This window comes from Hyla sarda, chromosome 6 (assembly GCF_029499605.1).
Source record: "Hyla sarda isolate aHylSar1 chromosome 6, aHylSar1.hap1, whole genome shotgun sequence".
In the NCBI taxonomy this organism is placed as follows: domain Eukaryota; kingdom Metazoa; phylum Chordata; class Amphibia; order Anura; family Hylidae; genus Hyla; species Hyla sarda.
The window spans coordinates 51,105,356-51,124,100 of record NC_079194.1 but is presented as its reverse complement, the minus strand read 5'-3'; the positions used below and the strand labels follow the sequence as shown (position 1 = coordinate 51,124,100).

The 18,745-nt window shown below is 46.7% G+C and overlaps 1 protein-coding gene across 1 annotated transcript; it reads right to left on the bottom strand.

Moving 5' to 3' along the window:
- Positions 1–251: 251 nt before the first annotated feature.
- On the bottom strand, positions 252–13,058 carry SEC22B (SEC22 homolog B, vesicle trafficking protein). Its single transcript, XM_056528053.1, has 5 exons — positions 12,895–13,058; positions 9,260–9,369; positions 4,699–4,859; positions 3,091–3,237; positions 252–800 (listed from the first exon to the last, which is right to left on the bottom strand). Exons 1-5 carry the CDS (start codon positions 12,967–12,969, stop codon positions 646–648), a joined length of 648 nt encoding a protein of 215 aa, XP_056384028.1. The 5' UTR covers positions 12,970–13,058; the 3' UTR covers positions 252–645.
- Between the last annotated feature and the right edge of the window lie 5,687 nt (positions 13,059–18,745).

Genomic DNA, 18,745 nt, shown 5'->3' with positions numbered 1-18,745 from the left:
TCACGTGTGAAACTGCCGGCGTAGCCTCCGAGCGCCGTTACACCTGCGCTGATGCTGTCATCCAGCTACCCGTTTACCGGACCTATACGCCGAACGGTCTCCGCTGAGCGGTGAGTGCACGTTTGTTTTCTTCCTTGTATTAATTTACGAATCTGTTTAACTTTCTGATAGATGTAGATATAGAGAATATATATATATATATATATATATATATATATATATATATATATATATATATATATATATATATATATATATATATATATCTTTCCACCAGAGTACCCCTTTAAAACAGGAAAAACAGCGACGTGGAGAAAGGAAAAAGGCGTCGTCGTCACAAGTTGCATTTGAAGAGTTTTCCGAAATGAGTTGCAGGAACAGCAAGACAGGTACACGGAGCCAAGAGTTTGTTTTCTAGATCCTTCTTCCATCTTCAGGAAAAGATAAAACTTGTTTTCAAGTCTATTATTTATACAGTGTAATCCGATGCAAGCAAACTAGAGTGAATCACGAGGTGCCCCGCTGTTCCCTTCCGGGTGGCGGCCTCTGAAGCTAACAAGTGACATTGAACGATGAACTCATCCAGACCGTTGGCATATTCTCCATTTGTTAACCTCCACAGTTTTGTTAGACGATTCTAGTGGTTCACAGCCACCAAAATCGGACGTACACGATCAACATGACTGAAAACACGGCCACTGCAGCCAATTTAGCATAGGTGGAGCGCATGTTCAGGTACTTTGCATCTTGGCGGTATTTTTTGGATAAAGTTGAGAGATTACTAGCCTTTGAATCCAGTGCTACAAAAGAAAGTAGACGATAAAGAATTACGAAATGCAATTATTAGTCAAGTAAAATACTATGGCCCTCATTTACTATGCTTGTTGCACAAGAATTCTAGAGCCACGCGAGATAAAATGGTGGCGCACAGCAATGGAGACAGATTTATTGTGTGGCCTACCTTAGAAAAGCTTAAAAGAAGAGATAAAAATACACAGGGGGCGCTCCCTGATGAGGAGTATCCACTGGTGTGTACCCTTCACCACACCCAGGTGATATACCAACCTTTTATGAAGCTGCACTGAAATTTGCAGCAAATGGTGTAAGAAAAGTTGAACCCCACCCTGGTTGGGAAACTCTGGACTAGTCTATTGTCGAGTTTTGCTTCACTCTAACTATTGGTTCCTTTGTGCCAACATTTTTGTGTCTACATTTTACAACGCTGCCCCCCCCTCCTTCCTACCCATGTCTTGCCCTTTACTAAGGTAAGGCGAATATGGTAAAAAAAAAAAAAAAAAAAAAAAACGGTTAGCAGAGGCGCTGCACAATTGTAGTCAGAAAGAGAAGACACGAGCAGCACAGGACAAAAAGAAACTTTTATTGGTAAAATTCAGGACACACGTTTTGGCATACCGTAATGCCTTATTCAGGTCCACTTATAGTTCCCAGGGGTTGATTATGATCGGGTCTGGGTTGCTGGTAGTGGATGTCAGAGACCGCAGCAACACAGATACATACAGGACATCCACTACCAGCAACCCAGAACTGATCATAATCAACCCCTGGGAACTATAAGCGGACCTGAGGAAAGGCATTAGGGTATGCCGAAACGAGTTGTCCCAAATTTTACCAATAAGTTTTTTGTCCTGTGCTGCTCGAGTCTTCTATTTATGACTACAGTTGTGCAGCGCCTCCCCTAACCGTTTTTTTGGGCATGACATGGGTAGAAGGGGGGGGGGGGGTAGCGTTGTAAAATGTAGGCACAAAAATGTTGGCACAAAGGAACCAATAGTTGGAGTGAACCAAAACTCGACAATAGACTAGTCCAGTGTAGGCTGCATCCAGCTGTGGCCGAACTACAACTCCTAGCATGCCTGGACAGCCAAAGGCTGTCCGGGCATGCTGGGAGTTGTAGTTTGGCCAAAGCTTGAGGCACCCTGGTTGTTAAACACTGGACTAAACAGTGTACAGTTTAGCCAGATTTATCAATCAGTTGGTGCCCCTTCCATATACAGTATATGCCAAAGTGGGAAACACGCTACAAGTTTGAAAGGAAATCTGCCTGTGTGAATGTACCCATAAAAAAAAGAAAAAAGAAAAAAAAGAATATGCCACTGCCGGTATAATGCAGACAAAGGGGAATCCCTCACCGGGAGTTTATTTTTTTCACAGGATTCGTATAAGCACCACTCGGATCCACAAGGTATGTAGAAGGAATCTTTGATACATATAGTACATATTTATCTATTTATTAAAGATTCCTTCCACTTACCTTGGGGATCCGAGTGGCGCTTATCCGAATCCTGTGAAAAAACTTCCGGTTTGGGAGTCCCCTTTGTCTGCTATATACGCTTTGGCGTCTGGGCTTAAAGCGGTAGTCCAGTGGTGAAAAACTTATCCCCTATCCTAAGGATAGGGGATAAGTTTGAGATCGCGGGGGGTCCGACCGCTGGGGCCCCCTGCGATCTCTCTGTACGGGGGCCAGGCTCTCCGGACAGATAGCGGGTGTCGACCCCCGCACGAAGCGGCGGCCGACACGCCCCCTCAATACATCTCAATGGCAGAGCCGGAGATTGCCGAAGGCAGCGCTTCGGCTCTGCCATAGAGTTGTATTGAGGGGGCGTGTAGGCTGCCGCTTCTTGCTGTCGGGGCAATAGGGGATAAGTTGTTCACCACTGGGTCACCACTGGACTACTCCTTTAAGCTGCAGGACATAAAAAGGATCAATTTGCTTTACTGTGCGGGGTTTAGTCCCAGTGGCCGGACCCCCCCCACGAGCTCCAGGCCAGCACCGCGGCGTTCTGAACACGGACACTTGGAGCTTACACGTTTGTGACGCCACACCCCCTCCATTCATGTCTATGGGAGAGGCGTGATGGCTAGTAAATAGCCGTGACGCCTCCACCCATAACCATGAATAGAGGGGGCGTGACGGCTGTTGTCGCCCGTCATCTGGCACGGGTGTATAGGAAATAAGATGTCTAGGGGCGGAGTAGCCCTTTAAAGAATTTCTACAATTATCCGAGCACAGAAAATGTTAATATACCGGTAAACCTACGCATTTCCCCTTGCTTTAACAAAAAGACCCACCTGACAAAGCTTCACCACGAAGCAGAACCTCTTCAATGTTTGCCACCATAATCCTCTGAACATCCTGTAACTCTGTGTTGATGGAACCGAGGTTTCTTCTAGCTCGACTGTCTATATAGGTCTTCTTTGTCTTCTGAATATAATTATCTAAAAAAAATAATAATAAAAAAAATAAATAAATCAGGCAAAATAATTACAAGAGTGAAATTGGTTTACATCAGTATTCTGTTTTCTCTGCTATAATATTTATTTCTAAATTCCACAACACTTTACAATTTTGAGAGAGAAGAAATTGGCGGCTCACCTCAGCTGAACATGCCCACCTGTACGCGGATTAACCGGCAGTGCTCCCGGTCCAACAATAGCACAAATGAAGAAGATATCCTGCGCAGAGTGCAGTGGAATCAGGAACAAAATTTATTTGGAGATCTCATGGATAGCACAGTAACACCAACGCGTTTCGGGTCAAACAGGACCCTTAGTCATGACTAAGGGTCCTGTTTGACCCGAAACGCGTTGGTGTTACTGTGCTATCCATGTGATCTCCAAATAAATTTGTTCTTGATTCACTGCACTCTGCGCTATATATATCTTCTATTTTTACAATTTTGAGGGTACAAATAAAGACAAATATCAGACATTACAATATTAAACATAAAATATTCAAACAGGAGGAGTGAGGGCCTTGCTCGCGAGAGTATACAGACTATAAAGGAAGGGTTTCCCAACTAGGGTGCCTCCAGCTATGGCCAAACTACAACTCCCAGCATGCTGGGAGTTGTAGTTTGGCCACAGCTGGAGGCACCCTAGTTGGGAAACACTGCTATAAGGAATGGGGTTCAGACGAAAGGCAGAAAGTGTTTCATTTGTAGGGGTCACATAAAGGAGGGTGAACCGTAAGATCGTGACGTCATGACTCCGCCCCCATGTGACGGATAGGGAATTGATGTGGCTGGAGCATTTCACAGAAGTGTCATTGACTTGGAGTTACATTGTGTTGTTTAAGTGTTCCCATTATTTTTTTGAGCAGTGTGTATAATCTTATACAGAAAATATATAGAAGTGCAAAGGACTGCACTTCTCATTGAGGCCAGTAGATGGCGTAAACCTGAGGAGGAGCCTAGTTCAGGGTCAAAAACGTGTTATTCTATTAATAAACTACATGATCATTTTATCTAATTTTGGCATTTATTGCCCGGGAGGAGCCCTGTTTATCCAGGTTTCATTTTTGCTTTTTCAACAATATAGTTTAGGTGGAAGAAACTTTTTCCTAGACCTTTTCTCCCATAAATTTATAACTCTGTATTAAGAATATGTATCAATTCACATGAACAAACACGATGGGCGAAACTGCAGGGGGAAAAAAAAAAAAAAACGCTGACACCTATAAATACTACACCCGACCTCCAGCCCCAAAGAAACAACCGGTCAGCGCTCCACCCTATCAATACTGCATTGTTGTGGATAAAGTTCAATATTTCAACACATCATGTTGCAATAGTTTATATATTGATGAGTAAGTAGAAACGTAGCATGTCGAGGAGGTTGTGTTAACCAGAGTCATTTCTTTTATTTTCAATATATCTCAACAAACAATAGAAAACTCACCGAACTCTATAAAGGAGTAGGGCCTTGATACGGTGGGGACTTTCTTTCCATGTTGCTCATCGAATTCATTATACAGATCTTCCAGATAGGCAAACGCTAGTTTCTTAGGATATGCCGATTCACATAGAACCAGATAGCAAACGCCCTTTTCGATTAAGTAGCTGTGGTAAAAGACAGAAATGGTTTATAAAGACACAGGATTTATCATCTACATGACCGACAAGGTATCGACGCCACAGCCAACCAGGCGGATTATTATTAGATTGCCAAAAATAGCTTAGAAATTGATGGCTATTATCTGATCCACTGCTTTGGGAAAAACTGAAGAACAATTTTTAAAAACCGAGGGTCACCGGTAGAGATGAGCGAACTTATAGTAAATTCGATTCGTCACTAACTTCTCGGCTCGGCAGTTGATGACTTTTCCTGCATAAATTAGTTCAGCTTTCCGATGCTCCTGTGGGCTGGAAAGGGTGGATATAGTCCTAGGAGACTCTTTCCTAGGAATGTATCCACCTTTTCCAGCCCACCGGAGCACCTGAAGGCTGAACTAATTTATGCAGGAAAAGACAAACCGCTGAGCCGAGAAGTTTGTGACGAATCGAATTTACTGTAAGTTCGCTCATTATTAAATTGCCAAAAATAGCTTAGAAATTGATGGCCATTATCTGATCCACTGCTTTGGGAAAAACTGAAGAACAATTTTTAAAAACCAAGGGTCACCGGTAGAGATGAGCGAACTTCTAGTAAATTCGATTCGTCAGGAACTTCTCGGCTCGGCAGTTGATGACTTATCCTGCATAAATTAGTTCAGCTTTCAGGTGCTCCGGTGGGCTGGAAAAGGTGGATACATTCCTAGGAAAGAGTCTCCTAGGACTGTATCCACCTTTTCCAGCCCACGGGAGCACCTGAAAGCTGAACTAATTTATGCAGGAAAAGTCATCAACTGCCGAGCCCAGAAGTTCGTGACGAATCAAATTTACTGTAAGTTCGCTCATCTCTAGTCACCGGCTCAGATTTATCTACCTGACACCAAAACAGTCTGGCTTTGTCCATAGCAACAAATCCAAGTTTTGGTTGCAGGCAGATTGATAAATCTGAGATCTCCCAATTACAGGATGATCAGATTTCACCTGCAAACCCAACCTTGAATCTGACAGAAAATCTGCATCAAATCATGTGGATTATGTTGGAGATCTTTGGTAGGAGTTTCATTTAGCTGATCTGGAAAACACAAAAATACCCTCATCTACTGCTGCTCCCCTGGTCCCTGTACTCCTGGCTCTAGCAATGACGTGTCGCCGGGCCGTGCGTCAGTGTTTTTAAGTTCTGCCACAGTTCTCTTCAGTTAAGAGGTATAGTCTGCAGCTATACCAATATTTTCTACAGTTTACGCAGCAAGGCTGCTGAATTTCAGATACATTGCCATCAGAGAACTGTGTTTTAGAGATTTTTAAACCAATGGCAATAAAGGTTACGTTTTAATATTTTCAAGTGAATGGGAAAAAATGGATTTCAGTGGTCACCCTAGTGACCAATGGTAAATAAAGTGTCGACACATTTGACTGCTGAAACCATAGGCGCCATCATTGGAAGGAACCAGTGAATCCAAGACCACAGGTGAACCAAGAAGACGACTAAGAAGGTGCGCAGACCATGCTTTCTTAGTGCTGCAAAATGAATTTATACGTTTGGATCATGTACCTAGAGACCTACTGGAGAAAGCTGGATATTTGTCAGGGAGCCAGTTGTGACGTATTGATTGGATCCAGGACAGTCCCGACACCGTCTTTGATTCATTCAATACATCCCCGCCGGGTGCCCTGAGGAGTAGCCAGCTTTCTCATGTAGGTCTTAGAGCCCTGCTCCGATGACTTCCCTTGGATTTATCTTCATGCCCGCACTGGGCAGCATGTGACAGGAAAATACCGGCAGCCATCGGCACCCCCAGAGGATCATCGGTACCCTAGATGAGCATCAGATTCTACATGAAAGTGGCTGTGATGCGCCCATAGCACAACATTACCAAGAGAGCGCACAGCACATAATGCTTTCCTCACAATCATTGAAACTTAGTAACAGCACTTACCGATCGGCTCCTTTTTTTCATCTTAAAGGGGTACTCCGGTGAAAACCTTTTTTCTTTTAAATCAACTGGTGGCAGAAAGTTAAACCTATTTGCAAATTACTTCTATTAAAAAATCTTAATCCTTCCTGTACTTATTAGCTGCTGAATACTACAGAGGAAATGCTTTTCTTTTTGGAATGCTCTCTGATGACATCACGGGCACAGTTCTCTCTGCTGACGTTATTATAATAATAACAACGCTTTATTTATTGTTGTCCTTAGTGGGATTTGAACCCAAGTGCCCCGCACTGCAAGGCAGAAGTGCTAACCACTGAGCCACCATGCTGCCCTTAGCATACATCTGCTATGCACTGTGCTCGTGATGTCATCAGAGATCATTCCAACAAGAAAGGAATTTCCTCTGTAGCATTCAGCAGCTAATAAGTACTGGAAGGATTAAGATTTTTGTTAATAGAAGTAATTTACAAATATGTTTAACTTTCTGCCACCAGTTTATTTAAAAGAAAAAAGGTTTTCACCGGAGTACCCCTTTAAATAGGAACATGTGTCTAGCCTAGTCACTTGCTGACTATATTCGGTCCATTAAACTCAATGGGCCTGCTGTCAGTACGCTCTATGCCAGTGGTCTTCAACCTGCGGACCTCCAGATGTTGCAAAACTACAACTCCCAGCATGCCCGGACAGCCAACGGCTGTCCGGGCATGCTGGGAGTTGTAGTTTTGCAACATCTGGAGGTCCGCAGGTTGAAGACCACTGCTCTATGCACTCAAGACATGCAAAGATTATTGTGTGACTGGTTCACCCTCCTTTATGTGATCTACTCTATAAAACCTATCAAGACCATTGAATCAATAAAGCCCTTTTGCCTGAACCCCATCTCTCAGTCTGTAAGCTCTTGTGATCAGGGTCCTTACTCCAACTGTTTAAAGGGGTGCTCCGGTGGAATTTTTTTTTTTTTTTAAATAAATGAACTAGTGCCAGAAAGTTAAACAGATTTGTAAATTACTTCTATTAAAAAAAAAATCTTTACCCTTACAGTACTTCTTAGCAGCTGTATGCTACAGAGGAAATTCTTTTCTTTTTGAATATCTTTTTTTTTTGTCTTGTCCACAGTGCTCTCTGCTGACACCTGATGCCCGTATCAGGAACTGTCCAGAGCAGGAGAAAATCCCTATAGCAAACCTATCCTGCTCTGGACAGTTCCTGATACGGGCATCAGGTGTCAGCAGAGAGCACTGTGGACAAGACAAAAAAAGAAATTCAAAAAGAAAATAATTTCCTCTGTAGCCTACAGCTGCTAATAAGTACTGAAAGGATTAAGATTTTTTAATAGAAGTCATTTACAAATCTGTTTAACTTTCTGGCACCAGTTCATTTAAAGGGGTACTCCGGTGCTTAGACATCTTATCCCCTATCCAAAGGGCAGGGGATAAGATGCCTGATCGCAGGAGTCCCGCCGCTGGGGACCCCCAGGATCTTGCACGCGGCACCCTGTTTGTAATCAGTCCCTGGAGCGTGTTCGCTCCGGGTCCGATTACCGGCGACCACACGGCCGGCGGCGTGTGACGTCACGCCTCCGCCCCCGTGTGATGTCACGCTCCGCCCCTCAATGCAAGCCTACGGGAGGGGGCGTGATAGCTGTCACGCCCCCTCCCGTGGGCTTGCATTGAGGGGCGGAGCGTGACGTCACACGGGGGCGGAGCCATGACGTCACACGCCGCTGGCCTTGTGGTCGTCTAATCAGACCCGGAGCGAACACGCTCCAGGGACTGATTACAAACGGGGTGCCGCATGCAAGATCCCGGGGGTCCCCAGCGGCGGGACTCCTGCGATCAGGCATCTTATCCCCTATCCTTTGGATTAGGGGATAAGATGTCTGAGCACCAGAGCACCCCTTTAAAAAAAAAAAAAAAATAAATAAAAAAAATAAAAGGTTTTCCACCAGAGTACCCATTTAACTAATTAGTGTGTATTATTATCGTGTCTGATACTTGTCTTTATTTGTTCCCCTAAAAAATTGTGAAATGCTGTGGAATCTGTTGGTGCTATAAATATCATTATTATGCTGCGCTGTACGTCAACAAGCTGTTTTTTTTTTTTTTTTTTTTTTTTTTTTTTTACACACCTCAAGTGTGCAGGGAAAACAGGGTGTCAACAGACCCCAAGGACCAATGTACACTGTAAAGCCAAATGCACCAGGCCTATACGGCTTTATAGTATGGAGAGGATTGCTTTATAGACCAATTACCAGCTGAGGAGGAGGACTGGGTATGTATCAGTATTCAGCTTCTGATTGTAAATAATAATGTTTCCATTTACTGACAGCAAACAAGGGTCTTGCAAATAAAAATAATAAAACCTAGGATACAAGTCCTGTCCTTCTAGTGTACAATTACTCAAAGACAACGTCATAAGACGCGATTAACATTTAGTAAACGTAATATGATGAAAACCAGGATATCATCCACTCACTGGAATGCCATGGCTCCCGCCTCCAGCGTACAGCGAGCCGGCGACTGTTCGTTCAGCTTGCGGAAAAGCTGCTTGGCTTGGTTTTGATACTGCTGTAAGTCTCGTCCAGACTAGATATAAAACAAAAAACAAACAAATAAAAAACCATATGAACACTATACACCACAAATACGTAGAAGAAGAAAAATAAACGCTATCACTTCAATGGGGACCGAGCTGCAGGGCCTCCTGGTTCACGGTGTCTGCTGGGATGATGCAGATCAGATAATGATGACCTGTCCTGAGGATAGACCAGAAATAAAAAAAAAGGGCCTAAAAACTCAACCTATTTTTGGCCTTTTTTTTTTTATATCACATTCCAAGAGCCATAACTTTTCTAATCCTCAATTATTATTATTATTTTTTGCGGGATGAGTGGACAAGAAAGGGCATCACCACTTTATAGCAGTGATCTCCAACTGATGCAAAACTACAACTCCTACCATGTCCTGACAGCCGAAGGCTGTCAGGGCATGGTAGGAGTTGTAGTTTTGCATCAGCTGGAGTTGTAGTTTTGCATCAGCCGAATGCTGTCAGGACATGGTAGGAGTTGTAGTTTTGCATCAGCTGGAGTTTTAGTTTTGCATCAGCCGAATGCTGTCAGGACATGGTAGGAGTTGTAGTTTTGCATCAGCTGGAGTTGTAGTTTTGCATCAGCCGAATGCTGTCAGGACATGGTAGGAGTTGTAGTTTTGCATCAGCTGGAGTTTTAGTTTTGCATCAGCCGAATGCTGTCAGGACATGGTAGGAGTTGTAGTTTTGCATCAGCTGGAGTTGTAGTTTTGCATCAGCCGAATGCTGTCAGGACATGGTAGGAGTTGTAGTTTTGCATCAGCTGGAGTTGTAGTTTTGCATCAGCCGAATGCTGTCAGGGCATGGTAGGAGTTGTAGTTTTGCATCAGCTGGAGTTGTAGTTTTGCATCAGCTGAATGCTGTCAGGACATGGTAGGAGTTGTAGTTTTGCATCAGCTGGAGTTTTAGTTTTGCATCAGCCGAATGCTGTCAGGACATGGTAGGAGTTGTAGTTTTGCATCAGCTGGAGTTGTAGTTTTGCATCAGCCGAATGCTGTCAGGACATGGTAGGAGTTGTAGTTTTGCATCAGCTGGAGTTGTAGTTTTGCATCAGCCGAATGCTGTCAGGGCATGGTAGGAGTTGTAGTTTTGCATCAGCTGGAGTTGTAGTTTTGCATCAGCTGAATGCTGTCAGGACATGGTAGGAGTTGTAGTTTTGCATCAGCCGAATGCTGTCAGGACATGGTAAGAGTTGTAGTTTTGCATCAGCTGGAGTTGTAGTTTTGCATCAGCCGAATGCTGTCAGGACATGGTAGGAGTTGTAGTTTTGCATCAGCTGGAGTTGTAGTTTTGCATCAGCCGAATGCTGTCAGGGCATGGTAGGAGTTGTAGTTTTGCATCAGCTGGAGTTGTAGTTTTGCATCAGCCGAATGCTGTCAGGACATGGTAGGAGTTGTAGTTTTGCATCAGCTGGAGTTGTAGTTTTGCATCAGCCGAATGCTGTCAGGACATGGTAGGAGTTGTAGTTTTGCATCAGCTGGAGTTGTAGTTTTGCATCAGCCGAATGCTGTCAGGACATGGTAGGAGTTGTAGTTTTGCATCAGCTGGAGTTGTAGTTTTGCATCAGCCGAATGCTGTCAGGACATGGTAGGAGTTGTAGTTTTGCATCAGCCGAATGCTGTCAGGACATGGTAGGAGTTGTAGTTTTGCATCAGCTGGAGTTGTAGTTTTGCATCAGCTGAATGCTGTCAGGACATGGTAGGAGTTGTAGTTTTGCATCAGCCGAAGGCTGTCAGGACATGGTAGGAGTTGTAGTTCTGCATCAGCCGAATGCTGTCAGAACATGGTAGGAGTTGTAGTTTTGCATCAGCTGAAGGCTGTCAGGACATGGTAGGAGTTGTAGTTTTGCATCAGCCGAATGCTGTCAGAACATGGTAGGAGTTGTAGTTTTGCATCAGCCGAAGGCTGTCAGGACATGGTAGGAGTTGTAGCTTTGCATCAGCCGAATGCTGTCAGGGCATGGTAGGAGTTGTAGTTTTGCATCAGCCAAAGGCTGTCAAGACATGGTAGGAGTTGTAGTTTTTTAACAGCTGGGGAGCCATAGGTTGGGGTCACCGCTTTCTAGCATATTCTACATTTTAGGACAAGGTCTGTACTTGCATCCATGGGGCGTTGCTAAGGTCTTCCTCCAGGGGGCGTAACAAAATGATCTGATCGCTTGCACAATGCTTTGATTTACTCCTGCTTCTAGGCATACAGCCAAGGCAATCTCTTAGGCCCTCTGGCTTTCATTTGGGTGCCAATGGGTAATAGGGGGAGCCCTCTCCCTTTGCCAAATTGTTTAAATGCCGCAGTCGCTTTTGACCATGACACCGAAAGGGCTGAACTGCCAGGACTGGACCAGCTCCAATCCCAGCAGTCAAGACCGGGTCCTGGCCGTGTATTACAGAGAGTTTCCTAATGCTGATCGCACGGTGACATTACTTCTCTGAGGTGCAGATCCCATGTTAAAGTAGTCCTCCAGTGCAGGAACACATCCCCCCTATCTCCTGCATGGCACTCCGAGTCTCTACCCTGGAAGGGAGCGTGTCGACCCATGCACAGTGGCCCCCCACCATTTATCTCTATGAAGAGTATTACATAGACATACATAGAGGGGGGGGGGGGGTGTCAGCTGCCTCTTCATGCGGGGGTAGACACGCTCCCTTCCTGGGGAGAGAGGGGGTGCCATGCAGGAGATCGTAGTGGGGGGGATCCCAGCGGTCAGACCCCCTGCAATCAGACATTTATCCCCTAAAAAAAAAAAATGTATGCCCTACCCAAAGGACAAGTTATAGATAGCGGGAGGGGGTCAGAACAATGGGACCCCAGCAATCTCCTGTATGGGGGCCCGGCAGTCCGCAGGAAGCGGGCATACCGACCCCTGTAGGAAGCCCCGGCCAACACGCCCCACCATGTTTCTCTATGGGATACATGGAGGGGGTGTTTTGGCCGCCACTTCGTGGTAGGGGGGGGTCTGCATGCCCCCCTTCTTGCGGACTGCCATGTTTATTGAGAAGAGCAATTTTTTTGTGTCTAAATAAAGACTAAAAGGAATTTATAATAAAAAATAAAAAAAAAAATCGATGTTTACACTGCGCCTTCGTAACCGTACAAACTGTGGACCTCCAGATGTTGCAAAACTACAACTCCCAGCAGGCCCCGGACAGCCAACGGCTGTCCGGGGCCTGCTGGGAGTTGTAGTTTTGCTACATCTGGAGGCTCACAGTCTGGAGACCACTGACCTACATTGGAAAAGCCACACATAGAGTTGCATGCGATTCAACAAACAGCAGTCACTCAATAGTTAAAATCAATCTTTAAATTTAATGCTACAAAAAGCCACAGGCCTGAGATGTAAACTTTTTTTTTTTTTACATTTTTTTTTTGTAATACTTTATTTATACTTCATCAGCCATGAAATAGTGCATAGGTACAGGTGACACCCAGATTAGGAGCCCCCCCCCCCCTCATAAATAAGTGACAGCTCTCCCCCCAGCACCTGCTCTGTGTCCCGCACCTACAGAACAAGCCCCGTCACCCACCTGCTCGTCCTCTTGCATTGAGGCGGCCAGGGGCAGGCCGTCCGCCACCCGGGCTATCATTGTCAGCAGCACCATGATGAACACACACACACACACAACACTGACAACTAGGAGCGATGAGTTGGCCGGAAGTGTTTCCAGATGCTCTCCGTTGCGCTGGCCATGCTGTCCGTCCGGGTGGAAGCTGAAGAAACGTTCCGGGGGAGAAAGGTTCCGCGCATGATCAGTGGAGATCTACCTGACTATCTTACCGCTGTCAGGGCATTCTGGGAGTTGTAGTTTTGCAACAGCTGCAAAGCTGCTGGTTGGGAATCTCTAGCTCTCTATCATACTATACATTTTTAGGATTATTATTTTTTTTAAATTAATAAATTTTTATTTTCCATCAACATAGCGTACTCTCTTCCTTGGGGGCATCGCTAGGGTCTTAAAAGAACAGAGGGGGCGCAAAAGCGCTAAGGACTATCATTTCTACGCAAAGATTTACATGCCTGTAGAAGGGGGATTTATCAATTGACGGTATTTTCGGGAGCGGTCGCTTATTTGCGCCAAAAACGATGTGACTTTTACCGTGTTTTGCACAAACAACATTTTTTTGCGCGAAAATTGTGTTGCGGAAAAATTTGCCACTTTTTTTTAACACTATTTATCTCCGGGGTCTCAAACTCGAATAATCTGAGGGACGCTGGGGTTGTTTTGTGGTTAAAGGAGTAGTCCATTGCTGAACCCAGTGGCTGGGGCCCCCTGCGATCTCCTGTACGGAGCCCCGACAGCCCGCGGGAAGGGGGCGTGTCGACCTCCGCACGAAGCGGCGGCCGACACGCCCCCTCAATACAACTCTATGGCAGAGCCGAAGCGCTGCCTTCCACAATCTCCGGCTCTGCCATAGAGATGTATTGAGGGGGCGTGTCGGCCGCCGCTTCGTGCGGTGGTCGACACCCGCTATCTGGCCGGAGAGCCGGGCCCCCGTACAGAGAGATCGCAGGGGGCCCCAGCGGTCGGACCCCCCGCGATCTCAAACTTATCCCCTATCCTTAGGATAGGGGATAAGTTTTTCACCACTGGACTACCCCTTTAACATTGAGTTTCTGAGTGCCCAACCTTTTAGTCCACCCTTTGCTGTGAAGTTAGGGGCCGCAAAAATATCACCCGCCGGCCTCAATTGACCCACGGGCTGCAAGTTTGAGACCCCTGATTTATCTAGTGAAAAGTATTGATAAATAACTTCTGGCGCCCCTCCCCATATAGTTTACATATAACATTGTTTCCGCTATTTCAAAAGCAAACATTACCTCCACACAGTGATTAAAGGGGTTTTTCGACTGAGCAAAGTTGGTAATATCAGATGTACCACATATAAATCAGAAATAATGGTGTCATAGTTATAGTTTCTACTTAAAGGGGTATTCCAGGAATTTTTTTTATTTGACTTTGGTACAGGGGCTGTACAGTTAGTGTACTCCATAATATAGTGTCTGTATGTACCTGGGTGTGACGGTGGCCTCACAATTCTTCTGTGATTATCTCCCCAATATTTATTTTTAATACCATACAAAATAATTCATGTCTCGGGATTTCCCAGGTTGCAGTGCATCAGACCTGACATCACTAGTCAGGTGATCAATTTTGCAACAGCTGTAGTTCCCCTGGTTAGAAAACACTGTGTTTCAATGGGTGGGGTGGCTGATGTGTGGACGGAAGGAAAGTGATCTCAAACTTTCAAGCATGGAACTATGGGATGTGTAGTTTAGAGAACAACTGGCTCCAGAAAGTTAAAAGATTTGTAAATTACTTCTATTAAAAAAGCTAAATCCTTCCAGTAGTTATCAGCTGCTGAAGTTGAGTTATTTTCTGTCTGACAACAGTGCTCTCTGCTGACACCTCTGCTTGTCTCAGGAACTGATGAGTAGGAGCAAATCCCCATAGCAAACCTCTAATGCTTCGGACAGTTCCTGTTACGCCGAGCGCTCCGGGTCCCCGCTCCTCCCCGGAGCGCTCGCTACACTCTCGCTCCCGCAGCGCCCCGGTCAGATCCACTGACCGGGTGCGCTGCGATACCGCCTCAAGCCGGGATGCGATTCGCGATGCGGGTGGCGCCCGCTCGCGATGCGCACCCCGGCTCCCGTACCTGACTCGCTCTCCGTCGGTCCTGTCCCGGCGCGCGCGGCCCCGCTCCCTAGGGCGCGCGCGCGCCGGGTCTCTGCGATTTAAAGGGCCACTGCGCCGCTGATTGGCGCAGTGGTTCTAATCAGTGTGTTCACCTGTGCACTCCCTATGTATACCTCACTTCCCCTGCACTCCCTCGCCGGATCTTGTTGCCATTGTGCCAGTGAAAGCGTTCCCTTGTGTGTTCCTAGCCTGTGTTCCAGACCTCCTGCCGTTGCCCCTGACTACGATCCTTGCTGCCTGCCCCGACCTTCTGCTACGTCCGACCTTGCTTCTGTCTACTCCCTTGTACCGTGCCTATCTTCAGCAGTCAGAGAGGTTGAGCCGTTGCTAGTGGATACGACCTGGTCACTACCGCCGCAGCAAGTCCATCCCGCTTTGCGGCGGGCTCTGGTGAACACCAGTAGTGACTTAGAACCGGTCCACTAGCACGGTCCACGCCAATCCCTCTCTGGCACAGAGGATCCACCTCCTGCCAGCCGGCATCGTGACAGTAGATCCGGCCATGGATCCCGCTGAAGTTCCTCTGCCAGTTGTCGCCGACCTCACCACGGTGGTCGCCCAGCAGTCACAACAGATAGCGCAACAAGGCCACCAGCTGTCTAAACTGACCGTGATGCTACAGCAGCTACTACCTCAGCTTCAGCAATCATCTCCTCCGCCAGCTCCTGCACCTCCTCCGCAGCGAGTGGCCGCCTCAGGCCTACGACTATCCTTGCCGGATAAATTTGATGGGGACTCTAAATTTTGCCGTGGCTTTCTTTCACAATGTTCCCTGCACTTGGAGATGATGTCGGACCAGTTTCCTACTGAAAGGTCTAAGGTGGCTTTCGTAGTCAGCCTTCTGTCTGGAAAAGCTCTGTCATGGGCCACACCGCTCTGGGACCGCAATGACCCCGTCACTGCCTCTGTACACTCCTTCTTCTCGGAAATTCGAAGTGTCTTTGAGGAACCTGCCCGAGCCTCTTCTGCTGAGACTGCCCTGCTGAACCTGGTCCAGGGTAATTCTTCCGTTGGCGAGTACGCCGTGCAATTCCGTACTCTTGCTTCAGAACTTTCCTGGAATAATGAGGCCCTCTGCGCGACCTTTAAAAAAGGCCTATCCAGCAACATTAAAGATGTTCTGGCCGCACGAGAAATTCCTGCTAACCTACATGAACTCATTCATCTAGCCACTCGCATTGACATGCGTTTTTCCGAAAGGCGTCAGGAGCTCCGCCAGGATATGGACTTTGTTCGCACGAGGCGTTTTTTCTCCCCGGCTCCTCTCTCCTCTGGTCCCCTGCAATCCGTTCCTGTGCCTCCCGCCGTGGAGGCTATGCAAGTTGACCGGTCTCGCCTGACACCTCAAGAGAGGACACGACGCCGCATGGAGAATCTCTGCCTGTACTGTGCCGGTACCGAACACTTCCTGAAGGATTGTCCTATCCGTCCTCCCCGCCTGGAAAGACGTACGCTGACTCCGCACAAAGGTGAAACAGTCCTTGATGTCAACTCTGCTTCTCCACGTCTTACTGTGCCTGTGCGGATATCTGCCTCTACCTTCTCCTTCTCCACTAAGGCCTTCTTGGATTCCGGATCTGCAGGAAACTTTATTTTGGCCTCTCTCATCAACAGGTTCAACATCCCAGTGACCAGTCTCGCCAGACCTCTTTACATCAATTGCGTTAACAATGAAAGATTGGACTGTGCCGTGCGTTACCGCACGGAACCCCTCCTAATGTGCATCGGACCTCATCACGAAAGAATTGAGTTTTTGGTCCTCTCCAATTGCACTTCCGAAATTCTCCTTGGACTACCCTGGCTTCAACACCATTCCCCAACCCTGGATTGGTCCACAGGGGAGATCAAGAGTTGGGGTACCTCTTGTTTCAAGGACTGCCTTAAACCGGTTACCAGTACTCCCTGCCGTGATCCTGTGGTTCCCCCTGTAACCGGTCTCCCTAAGGCCTATATGGACTTTGCTGATGTGTTTTGCAAAAAACAAGCTGAGACTCTTCCTCCTCACAGGCCTTATGACTGTCCTATTGACCTCCTCCCGGGCACTACTCCACCCCGGGGCAGAATTTATCCTCTGTCCGCCCCAGAGACTCTTGCTATGTCTGAGTACATCCAGGAAAATTTAAAAAAGGGCTTTATCCGCAAATCCTCCTCTCCTGCCGGAGCCGGATTTTTCTTTGTGTCCAAAAAAGATGGCTCCCTACGCCCTTGCATTGACTACCGCGGTCTTAACAAAATCACGGTAAAGAACCGCTACCCTCTACCTCTTATCTCTGAACTCTTTGATCGCCTCCAAGGTGCCCACATCTTTACCAAACTGGACTTAAGAGGTGCTTATAATCTCATCCGCATCAGGGAGGGGGACGAATGGAAAACTGCATTTAACACCAGAGATGGACACTTTGAGTATCTGGTCATGCCCTTTGGCCTGTGCAACGCCCCTGCCGTCTTCCAAGACTTTGTTAATGAAATTTTTCGTGATCTCTTATATTCCTGTGTTGTTGTGTATCTGGACGATATCCTGATTTTTTCTGCCAACCTAGAAGAACACCGCCAGCATGTCCGCATGGTTCTTCAGAGACTTCGTGACAATCAACTTTATGCCAAGATGGAGAAATGTCTGTTTGAATGTCAATCTCTTCCTTTCCTAGGATACTTGGTCTCTGGCCAGGGACTACAAATGGATCCAGACAAACTCTCTGCCGTCTTAGATTGGCCACGCCCCTCCGGACTCCGTGCTATCCAACGTTTTTTGGGGTTCGCCAATTATTACAGACAATTTATTCCACATTTTTCCACCATTGTGGCTCCTATCGTGGCTTTAACCAAAAAGAATGCCAATCCTAAGTCATGGCCTCCTCAAGCGGAAGACGCCTTTAAACAGCTCAAGTCTGCCTTTTCTTCTGCTCCCGTGCTCTCCAGACCTGACCCATCTAAACCCTTCCTATTGGAGGTAGATGCCTCCTCAGTAGGAGCGGGAGCGGTCCTTCTACAAAAAAATTCTTCCGGGCATGCTGTTACTTGTGGTTTTTTTTCTAGGACCTTCTCTCCGGCGGAGAGGAACTACTCCATCGGGGATCGAGAGCTACTAGCCATTAAATTAGCACTTGAGGAATGGAGGCATCTGCTGGAGGGATCAAGATTTCCAGTTATTATTTACACCGATCACAAAAATCTCTCCTATCTCCAGTCTGCCCAACGGCTGAATCCTCGCCAGGCCAGGTGGTCTCTGTTCTTTGCCCGATTTAATTTTGAAATTCACTTTCGGCCTGCCGATAAGAACATCAGGGCCGATGCTCTCTCTCGTTCCTCGGATGCCTCGGAAGTAGAGCTCTCTCCGCAACACATCATTCCTCCTGACTGCCTGATCTCCACTTCTCCAGCCTCCATCAGGCAAACTCCTCCAGGGAAGACCTTCGTCACTCCACGCCAATGCCTCGGAATCCTCAAATGGGGTCACTCCTCCCATCTCGCAGGCCATGCGGGCATCAAGAAATCCGTGCAACTCATCTCTCGTTTCTATTGGTGGCCGACTCTGGAGACGGATGTTGTTGATTTTGTGCAGGCCTGCACTGTCTGTGCCCGGGATAAGACTCCTCGCCAGAAGCCCGCTGGTCTTCTTCATCCTCTGCCTGTTCCCGAACAACCTTGGTCTCTGATTGGTATGGACTTTATTACAGACTTA

Excerpts from the sequence above, each read along its gene's own strand:
- SEC22B (XM_056528053.1), bottom strand. The coding sequence starts at position 12,969 with ATGGTGCTGCTGACAATGATAGCCCGGGTGGCGGACGGCCTGCCCCTG. Across the intron at positions 3,238-4,698 it reads CTACTCCTTTATAGAGTTCG|ATAATTATATTCAGAAGACA; the intron begins GTGAGTTTTCTA and ends TATTTTTTTTAG. Across the intron at positions 801-3,090 it reads TCGTGGTGAAGCTTTGTCAG|CACTGGATTCAAAGGCTAGT; the intron begins GTGGGTCTTTTT and ends TTTCTTTTGTAG.